The sequence below is a fragment of the Mus caroli genome, unplaced genomic scaffold (assembly GCF_978045245.1).
Source record: "Mus caroli unplaced genomic scaffold, Mus_caroli_1 scaffold_16, whole genome shotgun sequence".
Classification (NCBI taxonomy): Eukaryota; Metazoa; Chordata; class Mammalia; order Rodentia; family Muridae; genus Mus; species Mus caroli.
In genome coordinates, this window is record NW_028227271.1 from 20,646,249 (window position 1) to 20,668,123 (window position 21,875).

General features: G+C 52.7%; 1 protein-coding gene across 1 annotated transcript; it reads left to right on the top strand.

The window, feature by feature from the left end:
• Nucleotides 1–1,961: 1,961 nt before the first annotated feature.
• Ttll12 (tubulin tyrosine ligase like 12) lies at nucleotides 1,962–21,330 on the top strand. The gene is made up of 14 exons (XM_021183052.3): nucleotides 1,962–2,168; nucleotides 5,572–5,741; nucleotides 8,378–8,576; nucleotides 9,639–9,798; nucleotides 9,889–10,022; nucleotides 12,093–12,169; nucleotides 14,416–14,532; nucleotides 14,639–14,833; nucleotides 15,100–15,211; nucleotides 16,259–16,410; nucleotides 16,738–16,819; nucleotides 18,243–18,311; nucleotides 19,062–19,200; nucleotides 19,916–21,330. Exons 1-14 carry the CDS (start codon nucleotides 2,007–2,009, stop codon nucleotides 20,065–20,067), a joined length of 1,920 nt encoding a protein of 639 aa, XP_021038711.1. The 5' UTR covers nucleotides 1,962–2,006; the 3' UTR covers nucleotides 20,068–21,330.
• The last annotated feature ends 545 nt before the right edge of the window (nucleotides 21,331–21,875 follow it).

The window sequence follows — 21,875 nt, forward strand, 5'->3', positions numbered from 1 at the left end:
GGAGGCAGAGGCAAATGGATCTCTTGTGAGTTCCCGGCCAACTTGCTCTACATAGTGAGTTTCAAGACAGCTAGGGCTATATAGTGAGACACTGTCAGGGTAAAAAAAAAAAAAAAAAAAGTCCAAAGTGCCTTAAGCCTGAATAAAGTCTGAATACAAATCAATTCAATTTGCTAGGTAAAACTGAGGGAGGTTTTTCTAGGATCCAGAAAGAGGCCACTGCTGTTTCCCAGCCCATGGTGGCCCCCCCGCCCTGGGGGTGGAGGCAAACAGCCAACACTAGGCTATCTAACTAGAGCACCAGGGTTAGTGATACTTGCCAGTCACCAGGGACAGGGATGGGATCTTCTAAAATTGTGCTTTATTCAGAGTCAGCAATCGGAGAAGGCAGCATTAGATCCTTAAAGGGGGCTGGAGAGGTCGCTCAGTGGTTAAGGGCACTGGCTGCTCTCACAGAGTACTGGGATTCAGTTCCTAGCATCCATATCTGTTCTCAAACATCCATAACTCCAGTTCCAGGTGATCTGACACCCAGAACTTCTCCTAACCTCTGCTGTTGTAAGGCAATTCCACCAGAGAATACACACAGACTCTCTGAAAGCTGAAGAGAGTCTGTGTTGCTGGCTGGAAGCTGCTTGGCGAACTTCCCAAAATCACCCAACCCCGGTCCTCACAGTTTCTCTCTTTTATGCAAGGATATTCAAACCATCACATACATCTATTGAAAAAAAAATTTAAACTACCCTCTATCTCATCTCCATCTAGCAAATTATATGGTGAAATGATCCATGCAGTCATTGATTGATTGTTGAGGGCTTGTGGGTATATGAGTCCATGCATACAGGTAGGGAGTGTGCCCATGTGCAAGTGGAGGCTAAAATAAGATATTGGGTATCCTCATCTGCCTTTCTCTGCTTAATTTCTTGAGACAGAGTCTTTCTCTGAATTTAGGGCTCTCTTTTCCTGGCTAGACAGGAAGCAAGAAATCGGCTGGGGGTGGTAACTTATGCCTTTAATCCCAACACTTGGGAGGCAGAGGCAAGCTGATCTCTGCACTTGTGGAATAACCCTTTTGATGGCACACCAAGTTATCACAACCTTTGAATTCAACAAGGCATTCCAATGACTGAGAAGGCTCCTCCAACCCCTAGAAGGGTCTGTCCACCTTTGAAATATAACTAGGATCCCCACACGCTGGTGTCTCCCAATGCTTGACAGGTGGAGGGAGGAAGGGTTCAAGGCCAGTCTCCGAAACAAAGTGAGTTTCTTGGTCAGATTAGTCTGAGCTGAATGAGACCCTGTGGCAATATGATGATGATAACCAAGCCCTGGCAAATGGCTCAGTGGTAAAGCATTTGCCATGCAATCTTAATGACTTGAGTTTGAGCCCTTGGAACCACATAAAAATGGAAAGAGAACAGACTCTACAATGTTTTGTTCTTTGCTTTCCACAAGTGCGCTGTGACACACACACACCCCAAAACAAAATAAAACAAAACAAGTCTGGGAAAATGGCTTAGTAGTTAACTGCTCTTGCAGAAGACCCGGTTCGGATCCCAGCACCCCATGTATAATTCCAGTTCCAAGGGACCTGACGCCATCTCCTAACCTCCATGAGCTTTGCACTTACATACACACTCATACACGTAAAATAAAAGCACTCACACACGTAAAATACAAAATAAAATTTTAAAACTAATGTTTAAAAGAAAATTCAGGCGAAACAAGATTGCAACCAGCGCAAGGGGGAGCACCTTCTGCCTCTTCCCGACCCCCTTCCCATCTCAGCTTCACCGGCTCCTTGAGGACAATCTCTCCTGGTTCTGACTCCCTGGGGCGCTCTAAGCAGCGTTCCCAGAATCCCTCGCGGCAGTCCTGGGATGAATGGAGAAGACACGCCCCCAGCGCGCGTGCGCACACTTGGAACCTCGCAACCCAGGACGCAGGCGCGTGCGCGCTGTCCGCTTGAATCCTGCGGTGGGCGGCGCCGTGCTCATCCGAGCACTATGGAGATCCAGTCCGGGCCGCAGCCTGGCAGTCCCAGCCGCGCCGAGAGGCTGAACGCGCGACTGCTGGACGAGTTCGTGTCGCTGCACGGCCCCACGCTGCGCGCCTCGGGAGTCCCGGAGCGACTATGGGGCCGCCTTCTGCACAAGCTGGAGCACGAGGTACGAGACGGCATGGGCGGCGGGCAGGCTATGCGGTCGAGTGGGGAGCACAGCTCAGCAGCTCTGAAGGGGAGCCACTTATAAGTTCAGGAGCAGGGTGTATCTGGGAGTCAGAAGGGTACAGGCCGAGAGATGCGCCTGTCCCGCCATCCTACAGGGTCTGGGCCCGCCGAGGATGCGCAGGGACCTGCAAACTGGCATGCGCTTGGCTCGCAGCATCCCAACGCCTCGGCTGATGTGTTAGGAGTAGAACTCGCGACTCCACTTACGGATGAGGAAACTGAGGCTCCGGCGGATGCAGGAGCTCCTGTTAGATTCAAGCTACACCGGCATCATTTCAGTCAGCTCTATGCAGCTCTGCTTAGTCCGTAGAACTCTGTGGAGTTGCTTCCCACGGCGTGAGTAGCAGGTCTCCCTTTGTACACTAAAGAGAATGGAGGCCCTGAGACATGGAGAGGACGCTAAGAGAGGGTTTAGAAGGTCTCCCCCATCTTTTGAGAGAATAGCTCCATCCTTCACCTGAGCTAGGCTTCCACAGGGTGTTCGGCTTCTTCCGTCGGAGAACTGGGTTTGGGTGCTGAAGACAGCAGCTGCTAGGCTGGGCAGAGGGTCTTTTGCGAAGCAAGAGCTTGGTTTCCCTCAGGACACCACCTCCTATCTGAGACCCACTAAGCCTTCAGGTGACTGGGAGAGTCCAAGAACTAGGATTCCCCGGTGCCTCGCAGTGGGGTAGGCTCACCCTCTTTGATCCAGTTCCATACTGTGTATGGGCCAGATATTTCCTGGGTAAGCCTGTACATAGGGCTGTACTGCAGCTCACTATAGCATGCTGGCGGTTGGGAGGCGCCTCCATCCTTAGCCCTGTGGGACAGTAAAAGCCGAGGAGCCATCCTTGTGCTACTGTTACATTGTTGATGGTCCTGGGCAATACCCTGAGGTCAGCCCCAGGGCAAGCAACTGTAGTGACCGGTTTGGTAGGTGGAGTATTTAGTGATTTCTCTACTTCAGTCTGATTATCGGACATTACTACATCGAGGCCCATCTGTCAGTGGTGCCTCCTTACAGAGGGTTACTTACTCCCTGTCACTAGGTTCTCTGCTCACGTGGTGTTAGGCCCTCCTCCGCACTGCTACTTTCTGCAGACTTGCCTTGATCTCAGGCCAGTGCTGAGGTAGAACTGGACCCCCATTTATTAGTGATGATAAGAGGGTACCCAAGATGCTGCAAGGCCTGGGTTTCTTTTTTTGGTTTGTTTGTTTTTGGAATGCCCTGGGATCCCACTCAGGGGCACTCTCCCTGGTCAGGTGACTCCCCACCTAAGCCGTGTCTGATTTGGAAAGCAGGCATGGAGAAACACCAGCACCTGGCTCCCTGAGGGGGTGCAGGAGATAATGACAAGCGACTGCACTCCAGCAATGTCCTGTCCCTTCTCACTTGGGCTGCTGTGGCCTAGTCAGGGACACCCATTGTTTTTTTTCCCCAGGCCCTCCTGAGCCATTCCAGACAAAGCTGAGTCACCACAGTGAGACCTGCCACAAGGCCCAGAGGGAATGCTCAGCAGGACTGCGTTCCTGCCTGCAGAGAGCCACCCTCCCCCACTAAGCAAGCAATCAGCTCTGGTTCCTTAACTTCAGTCGGTTCCACCGAAAAGACTGGGGGGTGTTTTCACCCTCCTTCCCACTTTCAGGAACATTCAGTAGGGTCACCTCCCTAGGGGTTTACAGCTTGACAGGTGGGGGTTGGTCCCTCCATGCCAAAGCAGAGGAACAACCAAGCCAGGCTTCAGGTTGGGCCTGCTTGTCCCCCAGAAGACCTGGGGTGAAAGGCTGGGGGTGTGGAAGCGGGCAATACCTGAGTTGTGGGTAGCAGCCCCCTTCGTTTTAAATGAGAGCAAGCCTGCCCTCACTCAGGGATCATGAAAGAACTTGGCTGAGACTCTGCACTCCTCTGCCTAAGTAAGAGCTTTCCCCAGAGCACCAGCTTTCCCTTATCTTCTGTTTGGCCTGCCAGCCTCCACCCTGGAGTGTGGTAACCTCCCTGCTCCCCACACACATTTTTTTCATAGAATTATCAAGTGCGTGCGTGCGTGAGTTTATGCATTTGTGGAGATCAGAGGACAACGTTCAGGAGTTGGTTCTCTCATTCCACCTTGGGAAACCTGTGACCAAACTTAGGTCGTCAAGCTTGGTGCCAGGGCCGTTGCCTTTACCCCATGAGCCTCTCACCATGCCACCCTCCCCTGTGCCTTTCTTTCCTCCCCACCGGTGGCTATTTCCCTCCACACCCCAGAACTGCAGGCCTGAATCTTTCCCTCTGGATGCTCCTTCCTGGAGGAACCAGGTCTAGTCCTTGCTGAGCTGGAAGTCCCCTGAAGAGCCTCTTTCCTCTGGCCTCACAAAGCTTACCTGTGCCTGAGTAGGTAGGGGGTTGTTGCTGCCCCAGGGTGGGAGAGGTCTCAGGGAGAACTCGCCTGTTTAGTCCCGTGTTATCTGATTCCTGCAGATGTCCTGCAGAGTGGGTGAAGGAACTGAGTCTCAACATGTGTGATACTGGAGCCTGGCTTGGAAGAGCCTTTACTATAGCCCAAGCCCCATTCTATGCCTGACTTTGTATTGGTTAAATGTCCCAGCAACCTCAGACCTTCCTGTAGTACAGATGGGGAAACCAAGTCACAGAGGGTTTGAGTCATGACTTTGCTACCTATATAAGATGTGGCAAATTCAAGATTCAAACCTCACAATTGGGCCTTAGATTCCAGAGGTTTCCCCCCACACTCCCCCCTCTTCTGGCTCGTGACAGGCCTGGGGTCCCTACGGATGAAAACTGGGAGAGCCCGTGGGAGAAGAGAAAGACTTGTTGCTTCTCAGGCTGTCCTTGACTCCTAATCATTCCTGGCCTGGGAGATCCAAGCCCACATTTTACAGTTCCCGGCTGCCCAGAGGGTTGCCCCAGAGGCCACACTTTCTGCTGCACGAGTGTGGTTGTGGGCTGCCTCAGCTGTCCTGGTGTCAGCTGTCCTGGGATAGCTCTAGTAAAAAGGAAGTCAGGGTGCGCCACCCCCACCCTGGACCAACTACCATCCTGAGCCCAAATCCACCTCCAATGCCATAGAGCCACCCTCTGCCTTTGGGCCTCATTTCCCTTGTAAAGCAAGGGCTGTAGACATGATTCTCGAGTGGATACCTTTTCTGCCTTTGCCAACGTGTGGTGTCTTGAGAACAGTGGCCTAGGAGACCCTGGCATAGATTCCGAATGACCCCAGGATGTGCCTAGCGAGGCCTCGGTTCTTCAGTTAGGTGTTGCTAAGAGGCTATTTAGTAACTAGGACTTGCTCCTTGGAGGTGGAGGGCTCGGGAGGGCCGCTCCCTATCCACACCCCTGATTAACTGTGCTTTGGCTGTAGGTTTTCGATGCCGGGGAGATGTTTGGGATAATGCAGGTGGAGGAGGTGGAGGAGGCTGAGGACGAGGACACCAGGGAGGCTCAGAGGAAGCAACCCAACCCTGGGGGTGAGCTGTGCTACAAGGTCATTGTGACCAGTGAGAGCGGCGTCCGGGCTGACGACCCCAACAGGTAGGATCGGGGTCTGGGCATTGGTTTTTAGAGAGGTTTCACCTAGACCCTGTTTCCCTGTGACATGTGTGGCCAATGGTGTCCCCATAGGCTTTGGGGCTGTTTCTAACCTATGCTGTTGACAGACTCATCGGGACCGGGAATTGAACTTGACGCCCCACAAGAGCACATCCCTGTGACTTCACAGTGCTATAGCTCCTGGTTTTGCTAAGGGCGAGCAAACCCAGGGAAGGAAGGACTTGCATGGGGTCAGTAGGCTAAGGATATGGCCGCTGAACCCAGCAAGACCTAACAGAGCCTGGCTTTGCTGAGGACCTTTGTCCCCTGTCCCTGAACCATGCTGACTCAGTCCTAGAGAAGGTTCCCAGGAAGCAGGAAAACCTGAGACCTAGCACAGGCCTGCCTAGTGTTACCCAGAGACTCAGCCCTTCCCATCTCCCAGGGACCTGGGTGGGCCTGTGGTTCTCTCTGCAAGAGGCTTTGTTGAAGCCTAAGGAAGGAACTTCTTGAGTTTCCCTGGCATCCCTGATTCCAAGCTTTTATCTTCCCCTTCCCCAGGCCGAGGAAGCTGTAGGGATCACCCCAACTGAGGGCGTTAACCTATAAGTGACTCAGGCACTGCCCCAGGTGCTTGAGTCTCACTGAGCTCAATGCTGTCCTACACCTCAGCACTCTACGGAGTGGCTGGGGATGGACCCACAAACAAACTGGATAGAACTTCGCTAAGGGAGGCAGGGCTTATCCTGGCTCACGGTGTAAGATACAGCCCATCATGAAGGGTGGGGCTGCGTGCAGGAGGGTCCCCCAGCAAGAGCTTGAAGCAGTCTTTATGACAGGCAGGGGTGGGCACAGGGGGATCCGGTAGCAGGAATAGGAAGTAGTGTTTCCTGCTATGTCTGCAACCTGGAAACCGAACAGTGAGTGTCTCGTTGGTACTCAGCTGGCTCTCTGCACTTTACACAGTCCGGGACCCCCTGACCAGGGAATGCTTCCTCCACAACCAAGATGTGTCTTCCCACATCAGTTAACATAATCAATCCACACAGCCTCTCACAGGCGTGCCATCTCCCAGGTGACTGCGCTGACCCTCACAGAGCACAGGTGTCCTTTTCAGTCCCTTCTACCCTAAGGACTTTGTCCCTCTGAGTTATTCACATTTGCCAGGCCCTGGAAGTTCTCAGTCCTCTTGACCCCACACCTAGGCCTGGGTATGAGTATTTATTGTCATACTTCATGGTCACCCTCGGGGGTATGACTTTGTGTCACACGCTGCGTTGTGCAGGAATAAACCTGCCTTTCCTTCAGGATATGCAAACAGACAAGGAAAATAAGAGCATTGTGATAAATTCCTGAACTTGACCTCGATGAATGAGGTCAAGGGGCTATGTGCTCAGGGAAGGGGCTGCCTTGTCCCTTGGACACCTGTATATGTATGGGTCCCCCTAATTCAGCAAAGCTTGCTGGGGCCAGGAGTAGAAGGACAGGCTCTGGGAGCTGGAGAGATGGCTCAGCGATAAAGGGCACTGACTGCTCTTCCAAAGGTCTTAAGTTCAAATCCCAGCAACCACATGGTGGCTCACAACCATCCTTAATGAGATCTGATCCCCTCTTCTGGGGTTTCTGAAGACAGCTACAGTGTACTTACAAATAATAAATAAATAAATCTTTGGGCCAGAGTGAGTTGGGCTGGAGAAAGAAGAAAAAGTGTCTGAAGACAGCTGCAGTACTTACGTATAATAAATAAAATAAATCTTTAAAAAAATAAAAATAAAAGGACAGGCCCGGCCCCTCTCATAGGAAGTTCTTGGTGCTTTTAGGTCCTAGGGTACGTGTGCATGACTGTGTGTGTTGTGCTTCAGTTCTGTCACTTGCCTGCTGGTATCACAGGTGCTACTAGTCTGTAGAGCCTTCAAGTGGTGAATGCCTGCCACTGCTAAGTCTGCAGTGGCAGAGTGGCAGCAGGAGCCTTCGCCCTGTACCGGCAGTCAGTGTGACCACATTTGCTCCACGTGGTGCTCATGTCCGCCTTGGGGTGGGCAGTGGGGACTCCCATTGTTCTGCTCTAGAGCTTAGAGAGAGCCACACTGAGGGGGGCAGAGTAGTGGCCTTGGGCTGGAGCTCCATGACTGAGGTGCTGGGGAGGGCAAGTCTCAGAGGGGTTGTGTCAGAGCCTGTGTCTTCCTTCCCCTCTGTTCCTTTTCCTCTTGCCTTTCCTTTTTTTTGGTTTTTCGAGACAGGGTTTCTCTGTGTAGCCCTGGGTGTCCTGGAACTCACTCTGTAGACCAGGCTGGCCTCAAACTCAGAAATCCGCCTGCCTCTGCCTCCCAAGTGCTGGGATTAAAGATGTGCATCACCACTGCCCAGCTCCCCTCTCCGTTCTTGCCCTGACTGCTTAGTGCAGTGGTTCTCAAAACCTGTGAATCTGGACTCTTTTGGGGCAGGGGGAGGGGGTTGAATTAACATATATTTACATCCCAATTCATGACAGTAGCAAAATTACAGGTATGAAGTAGTAATAACGAAACAGTTTTATGGTTGTGGTCACCACGAAGTGAGGGACTGGATTAAAGGGTCACCGCAGTGTTGGGAAGGTTGAGAACCGCTGGCAGTGGCTCACGGGTAGCTTGTGCCTGCAGCATCTTCCTCATCGACCATGCCTGGACGTGCCGTGTGGAGCATGCACGCAAACAGCTGCAGCAGGTACCTGGACTCCTGCACCGGATGGCCAACCTCATGGGCATCGAGTTCCATGGGGAAGTGCCCAGCCCAGAGGTTGTGGCCCTAGTGCTGGAGGAGATGTGGAAATTCAACCAGACCTATCAGCTGGCCCACGGGGTGAGTAGACTCACTTTCTCTCAGTGCTGGTAGAAGCCCACTTGGTCCCTGTGCCTTTATCAGATGTATGTTACCAGCTGGACATGGTGGCGCACGCCTTTAATCTCAGCACTTGAGGCAGAGGCAGGTAGATCTCTGAATCTAAGGCTAACCTGGTCTACAAAGTAAATTCCAGGACAGCCAAGGCTACACAGAGACTGTCTTCTAAAAAAATAAAAAGGATATTACCAACAATAACACCAGCTAGTGTGGTGGCACGCCCCTTGAATCCCAGCATTTAACAGGTAGAGACAGGTGGGTCTTTGAGTTTGGGACCAGCCTGTTCTACAAAGCGAGTTCCAGGACAGCTAAGGCTGTTACATAGAGAAACCCTGTCTCAAAAACCAAAATAATAAAAATACCGATCAAAACAATAAAGTTATAACCAGTCGTGGAGGTCACCCCTTTAATCTCAGTACTCAGGAGGAAGAGGCTGGTAGATCTCTGAGTTCAAGGCTAACTTAGAATCTAGCTAGTTTTAACCCAGCCAGGACTACATACAAGACCTTATCTTAGTACCTGGGACCAACCAACCAAGGCCGGGGAGCAAGGTACCTACTCTGCCTTTGTTCTTATGGGATACAAGCCTCCCTAAGACCTCTAATCCCAGGCACCAGTGACTCAGCTGCCCCTTCCAAACATGTTGCCCTCTGTGGTTCTCGCCACCCTTGAGAGAAGACAGCAGATTGCTTTGATTCACCTTCAGGCCTTCCCCGCCCCCCACCCCCCACCCCCACCCCCACCCCTCTGCCAAGCTTCTAGGCTCCTTCCCTCTAGACTCTAGCCCCTGGCCACTCTCAGTGCTCATTTCTTCTGGGCTAGCTCCTTGAGCCTCCCTACCTCAGCATACCAAAAGTATGCCACCTAGGGCCTTATTTCCACAGGCCCGGGATGGTTATTAGGATTGGGGGAACCTCCATGCTCAGCAGTGGGCAGAGATGAGCAGTGGTTGTTAGGTACATATCCGAGAGACACGGCAGGTGGATGGACACATGGCTGAACATTGCTGTATTCTTCCCACAGACAGCCGAAGAGAAGGTACCAGTGTGGTACATCATGGATGAGTTTGGCTCAAGGATCCAGCACTCAGACATGCCCAGCTTCGCCACTGCTCCCTTCTTCTACATGCCCCAGCAGGTGGCATACACGCTGCTGTGGCCCCTAAGGGACCTAGACACAGGCGGTAAGTCGGGTGCCTTGCATACCCCCAGAGGATGGGCCGTGGGAGGGCCTTCCATCACCCCCACTGATGGGCATGCGTGTCTTGGTGCAGAGGAGGTGACCCGGGACTTTGCCTACGGAGAGGCAGACCCTCTGATCCGGAAATGCATGCTGCTGCCCTGGGCCCCCGCCGACATGCTGGACCTCAGCTTCTCTACTCCTGAGCCTCCTGCCAAGTACTACCAGGTGTGGCCCTGTGCCTGCAACCTTGGGCCTAGCGTTTGGTGGTTTTTGGAATGTTCTCTATCCATTTACCAAGTGTTAAGTGTCAGCTGAATTCCAGGCTCCAGGCTAGCTACTCTGGGATGGAGGAGGCTTACTGTGCACCAGCTCCTGTAGCCACACAGGGTGGGTGGCTGTCTTGGTCTAGATCCCAGGTGGTCTGGGTTTGGGAAGAAGAGGTCTGTGCAGTTAGATCTGGCTGTCTACACTACTCTCTCTCTTCTAATGGTGCTCCCTCATAGGGGACAAGAAGACACTAATTGTTCCTTGGTGTCTGTGGGATGGGTTATAAGGCTGAATGGATACTAAAATCTGTGGGTACTCAGGTTTCTCATGTAAAACTTACCAGCACTGCCTCAGTATCCCTCATCTTCCCTGGATCATTTATAATTCTCTGTACAGTGGAGGGGTGCTGTAGACAGTCATGTGATTTGGGAACAGTGACAAGCACACATTCCCTACAGAGGACTTCCCCCCACACACCCCTCCACAAAACACTTGTGACCTACTACTGTTGGTTGACTCTGAAGTAGTAGAGCCTGAGCCTCTGAGGGCCGACCATATTGTACATTGTACAGCACAGCAGGCCATCAGGGAGTCCTCGCTGTCACCTGGAAGCCTGTAGGTCAGGACCCTGCAGATTCACTCAGAAGTGCCTGCTGTGATGAGTTCACACAAAGGCCTGATACCAATCAAGAGGACAGCCTCTAACATCTAGAGAGATTACGTAGTGGTACAAGCATTGACTGCAACCGCAAAAGAGTTCCCAGCACCCACGTCAGGTGGTTCACAACCATTCATGGTATCCAGCACCCTCTCTGGCCCCCGTGGGCATCGCACCCATGTTTCCAAATGCACATGCAGGTAAACACTCGACACATAAATATAAGTCTTTAAGGGGTGGGAATGAAACCAGGCCCCTTCAAGAAAGGACCGCCTCCCTTATCCTCAAGTCCGTACACACAGGAGCCTATGCCTGGCACCTCATAGATGGGCTGTTCTATATTCACAGTTGTGTTGATGGTAAGCACACTGGGGTGAAAGAAGTAGAGATCAAAACCAAGGGTCTGCAGTGACTCGGCAGAGGCTGCACACCTCACCCTACTGTGTTTGAGTCTACCCTGGCATTGCAGACTTCTGATGCCCACTGAGTTGTGGAAGGTTGTAGATGGGTTAGACAAGTTGATGTGGGTGGTAGTGGAAGTTCTGCAAATTACAAGAGACAGACAATCCTTACCTGAAACCTGTTGGCACAGGATCATGGGTCCAGGCTGTGATCTGGCCTTGGGGTGACCTGTGCTGGTAAGAAATTGCTCTAGCAGCTTTGGACAGTAAATATTTATTGCCTCCCACAGTTTTGGATGGGGGCAGGAACTGGAGACAGTGCTCAGCAAGTGGTTCTGGTTGAGGGTTTCCTGGGCACATAGACTCCCCCAAAGCTGAGGAGCCAGAGCCTTCCTGATGCTGAGGTGTTCGTATGTAGCACTCAGGGGAGAGGACTCAGCGTCTCCACACAGGTGCCTCTCTGTGGGCTTCTGAGTGTTCCTGAGACATGGCAGCTGGCTTTTATTTGAGCCAGTGATCCAGGAGCAAGCCAGAGGGAGCCTGTGATCTGGGCTCAGATCTCGCTTCCTCTCTGCTGCTCATTTAGAAATAGCTCCTTGGGTCCTGGATGAACTACACTCTGCTTTTCAAGGGAGTGTCAGAGTGTGGACATGTTTTAAACTGTTAACCAGCTTAGGCCAGGAACAGCCCTCAGGGGCTCCCCTCAGACCAAGCAGCTCCTCCCAGCACAAATTTGGCACCCCTTGCCACCTGTGTCTGGAAGAATGAGAACAATGTGGGTCTTGTTCTTTGCCCAGCCTGGATTCTTAGGGATTTGAGAGGCCTGAGTCCAGAGCATCAAGTCAGGTAGCCCTGGGCTGCCTCTGAGAGAGGCAAGGATGTGAGGGGTGGGGCCTGGCACACAGTGGAGAAGCTCACGATCATGTGCTTCCTTCATTGAGGTCTGTTTCCGCCTCTCTCCGATTCTAGGCCATTTTGGAGGAGAACAAGGAGAAACTGCCGCTCGCCATTAGCCCAGTGGCACGTCCCCAGGGCCACGTCTTCAGGTACATAGCCCTGTTCTCTGCTGTCACTGAGATTTGACTTCTATGACTGCCATTCCCAGGTCCCAGAACAAGACTTTTCTGGTCAGTGGCTATGTCCTGGAGTCTTGGAACCTAGCCGTGCTGGCAATGGTACCAGAGCACTTCGAATCACAGAGGACTGTGAGAAAGCAGGCAAGACTGCCTGCAGGAGGCGGCTGTTAAACTTGCCCTGGAAAATTAGAAACAGCCAGGCTCAGTGTCATTCCTATAATCTCAATATGAGAGATGGAGGCAGGGAGGTTACCACAAGTTCTTAGCCATCCTGGGCTACAGAGTGAGACCCTATCTCAATAAAGGAAAAGGGCATCTATATTGCCAGGAAAACCAGTCCCAGGAGTCTGAGGGTATAGGCAGTGATGGGGGAAAGGCACGGCTCTACCTCCATGCCACGGGGCCTGAATACAAAGCCACATCCTACCCAGTGCTGAGCAGGGCTTCTGCCTTTCCAGGAGCCCTCCCTACACACCCTCAGGTGCCATATCTATGGCTACTCAAACTTGGTACAACTAGAATTGGGCTGTGTGCTCCATTCCATCCAGGTCCACCAGGTCCTGGGGTCTGCCTCCCTACTGGGTCCTCCTCTTGCCTGAAGCCAGACCCTAGCCAAGCAAAGGGTGTGTCCTGAGACACAGATTTGACTGCACACTCCACTCCCACACACACCTCTATTCCCTCTAGAACGGACTAGTTAGAGGCCCAGTAAGTCCTGGTTGCAGCCGTGGTTCACACTCACTTTAGACTCAGGCAAGTTAACGGCCCAGTGCCAGCCCCATCCCAGCAGGCTAGGCCTCCCTTTGAGCCCTCACACTGCAGCATCCTCCCAAGCTGCCACCTACCTCACCTTTATGCCCTGAGTCCTCTTTGCTTCCCACTAAGTACAGCCACCTCTAAGCCCTGTCCTCACTTCTGTGCTGACTTTGAAGTATGACCTAAGACCTGTCCCAGGTCACAGGAGCCCTGCAGATTCAGGAGAGTCCTCTGGGGGGGGGGGGGGGCACTAGCTCACCTCATAGGCTAAGATCAAGCAGGATTGGGAGGTTGCTGATGTCAGCAGTTTTAAGCCTCTTATTGGAGAATGAAATAAAAGGGCCAGCGAGATGGCTCAGCCAGTAAAGGCGCCTGCCACCATGCCTGACAACCTAAACTCGATTCCTAGGACTTGCATGATAGAGGGAGAGAACCAACTGCCTCCCACAAGTTGTCTTCTGATCTCTGTGCACACACGCACACATACACACAAATGAATGTAAGAAAGAAAGTTCACACAGATCGTAGAGTAGCAGGGAAATTTATTGAAAACAAAGAGTCAGTAGAGATTAGAAAGGAATGGCCACAGACTAGAGATACTTGTGTCCCAGTTACTGTCTGGGGTTTCCTTGTCAGGGTTCAAGAGAAAGTTAGTTCCTCGGGGTATAACTTAGGTGGTCTTGTTGATGATGATGTTGTCGTTTGAGACAACAACGTTGTCTACAGAGAGATAGGGTTTCTCTCTGTAGCCCTGGCTATTCGGGAACTTGCTCCATAGACCAGGCTGGCCTTGTATTAGAGGCACACCTGCCTCTGCCTCTCTAGTGCTGGGATGAAGGCCAGCACCACTACAGCTGGCTTCTCCGTTTTCCCTTCAATCACTGCGAGTGTCTATTCCCATAATGCATCTGACCTTGATCAGATCTGTTGCCAATTATGCAGGAATGTAAGATGGTAAATAAAGGAAGGATTCTCCCTAAAAGTCCTCTTGGGGACAGGTATGGCTTATTGCCATTGCACCCTAAGCCAGTTCAGGCCAGACTGACCCTCCTCCAGGATGTAGTTTTGAATAGAAACTGTGTGAGTTTGGTGTCATTACGGGGAGGAGAAATTTGCCTCATTGTTTGTTGTTCAGAGTGGAGTATGTGTAGGCCAAGCCAAGCGGAGTCCCAGATACTAAGCTCTCCCTATGCTTGTCTGACTCCTACCCATCCGTTCTCATATGAGAAACCAGCATCTACCGAACATCTAAGCCATCCTGCCGTCCTGATGACAGATGTGAGGCAAGCTCTGTGGTCCCAGCTCCTATAGGGAACCTGGGAATATGAATGTCTTCCTACAGCTGGGCAGAGGAGATGGGTCTAGGCTCAGACTGCCAACACCAAGTATTCCTTGGGGCTTGCAAACACAGGAGAGGGGTGCCCGCAATTGGGCCGCTGCTCACTCCAGTCTCTCCACAGAGTCCATTGCGACGTGCAGCAGGTGCTTGGCCACCTCACTCACCCTCGCTTCACCTTCACTGATAGCGAGGCTGACGCCGACATCTTCTTCCACTTCTCACACTTCAAGGACTACATGTAGGTACCTCGAAACCCCGTACCGCATACCCAGTGCCTCTGATGACTGCCACCCTCCCCGGGATGCTAAGATGACCTCTCTGGCCATACCTGTCTCCACCCATAGGAAACTCAGCCAAGAGAGCCCACAGGTGCTACTCAACCAGTTCCCCTGTGAGAACCTGCTGACTGTTAAGGACTGTCTGGCCTCCATCGCTCGCCGGGCTGGGGGTCCTGAGGGTCCCCCCTGGCTACCCCGAACCTTCAACCTGCGCACTGAGCTGCCCCAGTTTATCAGCTATTTCCAGCACCGGGAGAGACGGTAAGTCCCCTAGGCTTCAGGCAGGGCGAATAGATACTGCTGGTCAGTTCCATTATAGTGCTGCAGCTCTGTCCCCATCCTTAACCCTTGCCCAGCCTGCTCCTTAGCTGAGCACCTACCAGCTTCTCTTGTTGCTAGCTCCACCCTGTAACCTTCCTTAGGTTCCATTACACTCCTAACCCAAAGACACGGGCTGGCCAGTCTACCTCTAGAACCTCAGGACACATTGTCTGAAAGGCAGGTATGGCTCAATTGTCTTCCCGTAGGGGTGAAGACAACCACTGGATATGCAAGCCCTGGAACCTGGCCCGCAGCCTGGACACTCACGTCACCAACAACCTCCACAGTATCATTCGGCACCGAGAGAGCACCCCCAAGGTAAGCACACAGCTCCCCAACCCAGCTGCTCCAGATACAGGCAGAGACTCCAAGGAGAGTCGACTGTGACTCGGGGTCACTCAGCTTGTGGAGATCAAGTCATAGCACGCAGCACACCGCTCCCCGCCCATGGAACCCCCAGGTCTGTGGAAGTGATCCTACAGAGGCAGGGCTTCCTGTGGCTGTTTAAGAAGCTGTGTGTGTCAGATTCTCCTCAGCCGTGGCTACAGTGCGGGTTACACATTCATGGCACGAGCTGAAGGAAGTAAACTTTGAGGGCTGTCAGTCATGGTTGGGGACTTGAGACAGCAGGAGGGAGTGGATGGAACTATTGCTGAGAGTCCCTCCTTTTAAAACTTGAAAACTAGGGCCCAGGAGAGAGCTCAGCGGGTAAAGAAAGTGATCGCTTTGCAAGCATGAGAACTGGAATTCTGTCCCATACCCACGTAAAGGGGGGTGAGGGGAGCCAAGCATGGCCAGTCTAGCCTGCTTGTCACACCCCAGGCCAGTGAGAGACCCTGGCTTTAAGAAAGCTTCGTGGCTAACGCCTGAGGAACGGCACTCAAAGGCGGCTCTGGCTTACATGTGTGTGCATCCCCACATGCTGAGGCTTGATGGCATGCTTTTCCTTTAACTAGAAAGGGTAGGGATTGGAGGGATGGATCATCGGGGTTAAGAACTCTTGGTGTTCCAGCCGAGGACTCAGGTCCTGTTCTCAGCATCCACATGTTGGCTCACAGCTGTCTGTAACACTCTCTGTGGCCTCTGCGTGCCTGTGAACGAAGACAAGCACTCTTACATATAAATAAATCTTTTTAAAGTACAAAATTGGGGTGAGCATAAAGAATCTGCCCTGCCCTAGCTAGAGTCTGAAGTGCAGGAGGAGGAGGGAGCAGCCACAGGTGGCTGGGATGATGTCACATGTGGAGTCCTTTTGCGGACATAGGTGAAGCCATCAGGGGTCTCGCTCGGCTTGCAGGAGCTCCCGGGTGCTCTGTCCTGCCGGGTGAGCTGGGATCTGCTGGCAAGTCCCCATCTGTCCTCCAGGTTGTGTCCAAGTACATCGAAAGTCCCGTCTTGTTCCTCCGAGAAGATGTGGGGAACGTCAAGTTTGACATCCGCTACATCGTGCTGCTGCGCTCAGTGAGGCCGCTGAGGTTGTTTGCATACGATGTGTTTTGGCTACGCTTCTCCAATCGGTGAGTGGGTCAGGTGGGGGCTGAGTGAGGGCTAGACAGGGCAACCCCTCCTTCCCTGTGGGGCATCCCCCACCACATCACAGAGCCTGCGGCTTCTCAAGTGTTCAGTTACGTCATTGCTGTAGTGAATGTGACACTCCTGTATATCAGCAAAGAATCATGATGACGTACTGTGGCTTACAGAGTATCTCCACAGTGCATCACTTGTCTTCACTCGCAATTCAGGCTGAGGGGCTGCCCCAGTCTACAAACCAGGGGCGCAATGTACCCCAGCCCCAGCAATGTGTGGCTTGGGAGCCCATGCTTGTCTGTCCTCTTGTCTCTCAGGCCCTTTGCCCTCGATGACCTAGACGACTATGAGAAGCATTTCACTGTCATGAACTATGACCCGGATGTGGTGCTGAAGCAGGTAGGGCCTGGTGGGGCCCAAGGGCAAGGTTCTGGCCATCACAGTCGGGTTTTGTGTTCCCTCAGGAAGTGTAGTGCCCAAGGAGCTAAGGGGCTCCCAGTGTTGACAATGGAGAGGAAGGATTCCCTGGCCCCAAGACGAGTGTGTGGAATGAGGTCTCTATAGGGGGCACTGCCACTACTGCCACGGGAGTACAGTGAGATCTGCATGCCAGGGCTAAAGGCAACAAGGCTGACATCAGGCCAGCAGTGCATCTAGGACAATAGGGTGCAAGCCCCAGGTCCTAACTCTGGGCGTGGGTTGGAAAGGGGCGCCAGGCTGTTAGATTTGTTACATCAAAGTCCTGGCTAAGGAGTGTAAGCCCCTAACACCTGACCCTGTCTGACAGGAGACCAGGAGAGCCCCATGCTGTCTCCTATCACCCGCCTTCCTAAAATGTGTGATTTTTTTTTGTTTTTCCTCTGTGGGCACACTCTAGTTCTTTTTTTTTTTTTTTTTAATTTATTTTCGGTTATTTTTTTTTTCAACATTTTTGAGACGTGGGCTCATGGGACCCAGGCTAGCCTTGAACTCCCAGCTCTCCTGCCTCAGCCTCACAAGTGGATACTGAATGCAGAGGCTGGTGGACCTCATAACAACCCGTTTCCCATGGCTAACAGCTCTCTGAGGTGCCTCTCTGTGCCCTGCCCAAGCATCTTCTAAGTAGGTTTGTGAGAAAGGAGCTACGACAGCAGAGTGGCTGTGCTGACCCAGTTTCCCCGTGGGGCTAAGTGGCCCTGTTGCTTCTTGGTCCTCTTACTTTTGATTGGATTGAAAGCCAGGACCCAGATTACCCCCTGAGGCCCCTGGCATGGTTGGAGGGCAGCCCAAGGACGCTGAGTTCTTTTCTTCTGCCTGGTGATCGTGTTACCTGAGAAGCCCCTTGGTGCAGGAACTCGTGTCCCATGGGACATGCACACGGGGGACCTCTGCAGGGGCCTGTGCTGGCTTATCATTCTCGGGGAGAAATCTCAGCTTCCTTATTCAGATGTTTTGGTAAAATCTTTGTCCAGGGATCTTGTCCTGGGTTGCCTGTGGGGGCCCCTCCAGAGTGGGTCTGAGCTCTGCTGCCAGTGGGCTGTGCTGAGCTAGGCATGGTGGCTGTGCCTGAAAACCTCCTGATCTCTGAACCTTAAGTTCCCAGCTTGAGCCTTGCAGCAGCCCAGCAGTCAGTAGGCTGAGCAGGGAGCGCTACTCTTTTCATAGAAGGGAAAACTGAGGCTCGGAATGGTGAGTCGGCCTGCCTAGAGCCTAACCTTGGTCTCCTAGCCTCCTGAGTACCCTGAGGGCCAGAGCTGGACTGAATCCTGTACTATGGGATTAAATGTCCTGCTTTATTCTAGAGGCAGTTGTTGCCACGGTAACTGGCTCTCATCTATTGCAGGTGCACTATAATGAGTTCATCCCCCAGTTTGAGAAGCAGTACCCAGAGTTTCCCTGGAGTGATGTTCAGGTGAGTCTTGGGCTCTGCCAGGTTGGGGCTGTGAAAGCCACGCCCTTCCTTTATAGGCAGGGCGGGGTCATCTTCCTGCTGAGACAGGCAGAGTTGTCTGGGCTCAGGCCATCCTCTCCCATGCACTCTGGACCTGTGTGTGGCAGTTCTGGGAACTCTTTAGAATATTCTTAAGAGGAAGGGAAGAGCCCGGCGGTGGTAACGCATGCCTTTAATCCCAGCACTTGGGAGCCAGAGGCAGGCAGATTTCTGAGTTTGAGGCCAGCCTGGTCTACAAAGTGAGTTTCAGGACAGCCAGGGCTACACAGAGAAACCCTGTCTAGGAAAAAAAAAAAAAAAAAAGAGGAAGGGAAGAAATTTGTAGCATCCTGAGGTAGCCTAAGAGCAGTAGGCTCCAACAACTCCAGGAATCCAATCTCATTGGTACCAGGGCTGGGAGGGTGCTGTTCTTAGGACAGAGAATTGGCAGATTTGCTGGAGGTTAGAGTCCTGCACTGGGGCATGGCTTAGTGATGGGTATTTAGCTAGAATGCTTGAAGCACTGGGCTCCTTCCTTACTACAAAGCAGAAATGGACCCCAGGAGGGTGAGGACAGGCTGACATGGCCATCTGGCCAAGCCTCAAGACAAAGGATGTAGGAGGGATGATCTGGTCCGTCTTCAGGACAGGGTTCAGGCAAGGATAGTGGGCCTTGTTAGTCCCAAAGTCAGAGTCGAGAACACTGTGTGACAGAGCATTGCTTGTCCCTAGGCTGAGATCTTCAAGGCCTTCACGGAGCTGTTCCAAGTGGCATGTGCCAAGCCACCACCCATGGGCCTCTGTGACTACCCCTCATCCCGGGCCATGTATGCTATTGACCTCATGCTCAACTGGGACAACCACCCAGATGGTAAGGGGACTCTCCACACCAGAACCGCCTACCCGGGCCACCTGGGCCCACACCAGCAGCACCTGGGACAGCCCTGGCTGCGGTAGGATTTTGATGTGGCATGGTTTGGTTTGGTTTGGTTTGGTTGTTTTATGTATTTGAGAGTTCAGTATGTGTGTGCGTAGAGGACCCAGGACCCCCTAGAACTGGAGTTAGGAATGGTTATAAGCCGCCTTGTGGATTCTAGGAACTCAATCCAGGCCCTCTGCAAAGACAGCAAGTGCCTTTAACTACTGAACTCTCTCTCTAGCACACGAATATCATTTCACTGGATAATTAGCCAGGTGGTCCAGGTTGGGTATCCTGGCCTGATCCCTGAAGGAAACACCTGCATCAGTTCAGGGGGAAAGGCAGCCAACTGGGGCCAGGAGAACTCACGGGACTGGAGAGCTGGAGCCACCCTGCCAGCCCTGCATGCCACTCCCTCTGACCAAACTGGCCATCGAAGCCTGAAGCAATGTGCCCTCGTAGCCCCAGGGGTAGGGGTAGCTTCAGCCTTTCTTTGGGGAGCAGGTCTCAAGCTAGGGAATGTACGTTCTAGATCACACCCTGTGCACACACACTGGGAATTAGGGCCTAAGTCTGTACCCATCACAGTCCCAGCCTGTCCTCCCAAGACAGATGTGTGCCCCAACCCTGCTACCACAGAGCCTTCCCAACTCTGGTTCATCATCAGGAAAGCGGGTGATGCAGCCCCAGATCCTGGAGGTGAACTTCAACCCCGACTGTGAGCGAGCCTGCAGATACCACCCCTCATTCTTCAATGATGTCTTCAGCACTTTGTTTCTGGACGAGACCGACAACTGCCATGTCACCCGCATCATCTAGGTGCCCAGAGTCTGTCTGTTCTCGTAGCCAGTTCCAGCCGGTTCCAGCCTCTGCTCACAGAACGGCCTTTGCAGTCCCAGGCTTCTTCCTCCCTCCCTCTCTCCCCTCCTTCCTTCCTCAGCCAGAGCCTTGGCCTAAGTTAGGCTCAACCCTCCTAAGCCGTGTTCCTGCTCCATATGTGGGATATCAGGTCCATGTGTGGCAGAGCTAGACAGTGAGTGGTGTCCCAAGGGCTGGGCTCTGACCCAGCACTCTCTGTACCTCTTAACGCCCTCTCTTCTCTGAAGAGTCTGCAGCTCAGCCAAGGGGTTTTCTCCTGGCATCCAGAAAGTTCGCAGACCAAGAAATGTTCTGCAGAAACAGGGTTCCACGGGGGAAGTGTTTGGGGACCCCGTATCCACAAGGGCCAGGGAGTACTCAGAATCTCTGCCCTCCTGTCCCATGGCTGCTGCAAGCAGGGTACGGGAACCCTGTGTTGCACCCACAGGCCCCAGAACAGCCAAGGGGAAACATTTGCCAACCCGGCCTTATGCCTCGGCATCCTCCGCCAGAGCTTTCACCAGCAGACTTCTCAGCCATGCCTGCCCAGGGTGTTTCCCTTCTGGGAAGCTGGGCTGTGCAGAGTCCCATGGTCTCTGCATGCTGGTACCTCACCAAGTCCCACTGTGCTCTTGTGGTAGACAGGGTGCTAGGTTCCTCTAGGGCTGTGACATTTCACGGCAGAATCCAAGCAGGGGTGACTGTGGAAATGCCAGAGCGGCTAAGATGGCTCTGGAGAGAACTTCATGTGGGAATCAGGCTGCCTCTTGCCAAGGTTCAGAGTCCCAGTGTTAAGGTTTTGGGTTTGTTTTTCCTTCAACCTGCAGGAAAGACAATGTTACATGGAGTTCCTAATTTTGTTGCTGGAATTTGAAGTCAGCCACCATTGCTTCTGTAACTGCTGGGCGCTGGGATCCTGCCCCCAGGAAGTTAGAGTGGGCAGGAGCTCCTTCCAGATGTCCTACTGTTCGGGTGGGACACTGTGGTGGCTGTTGTACTTGTGAAGGTAAAAGTGACCCTCTCTTAGCATGACTGGACATAGTTCTTCCTGCTCATCTCTGGGCATGTAGGCCACCTGTTAGGGAGCCTGCCCCCATCTGTGTTGGGTCCAGCCACCATCAGGGTCAGGGTAGAGACACTTGTGGTGGTCCCACCCCTGGAAAGCTGCTGGTATCTGCCCTTTTATACTGCAATAAAATACGCCTTCTTTTCACCTGGTCTTTTCTCTTTGGGGCCCTAGAGGCACAGGCCTGGACTGGCAGGGCAGCTGTGTTCCTCCAAGGTTGCAAGCAGACCCAACATGTCACCATGTGTGCTTTGAGAAATGAGAAGGAAAAGAAAGACCTCCGAGCTCCCTAAGGCAGTTTAGCTTCCTAGTTAAGAGTCCCAGTTCCAAGCTGGAGAAGAGATCTGACCTGACCTGTCCACACTACCAACCCAAGGGGACTTTGGGGGTCACAGGGTCTGAGGCTTGGTCCCACCTGGTGGCCTTGAGAAATAGCATTCTCTATGTTACCTACTTGTTCTGGAGTGGGGATGAGAGGCCATAATTCATGAGGTAGTTAAGAGGCTCTGGGGGGCTGACAGAGGACCAGCAAGACAGCTCACCGAGTAAAATGCCTGCTGCCAAGCCTGAAGACCTCCCTGGGAACTACAGGAAAGAGAACCAACTCCCAGGGGTTGTCCTCTGACCTCCATGTGCACACACCATGGGACATGTGACTGGACAGGCATGTACACACAAAAATATAATTGAAAAGTGTTCTAAA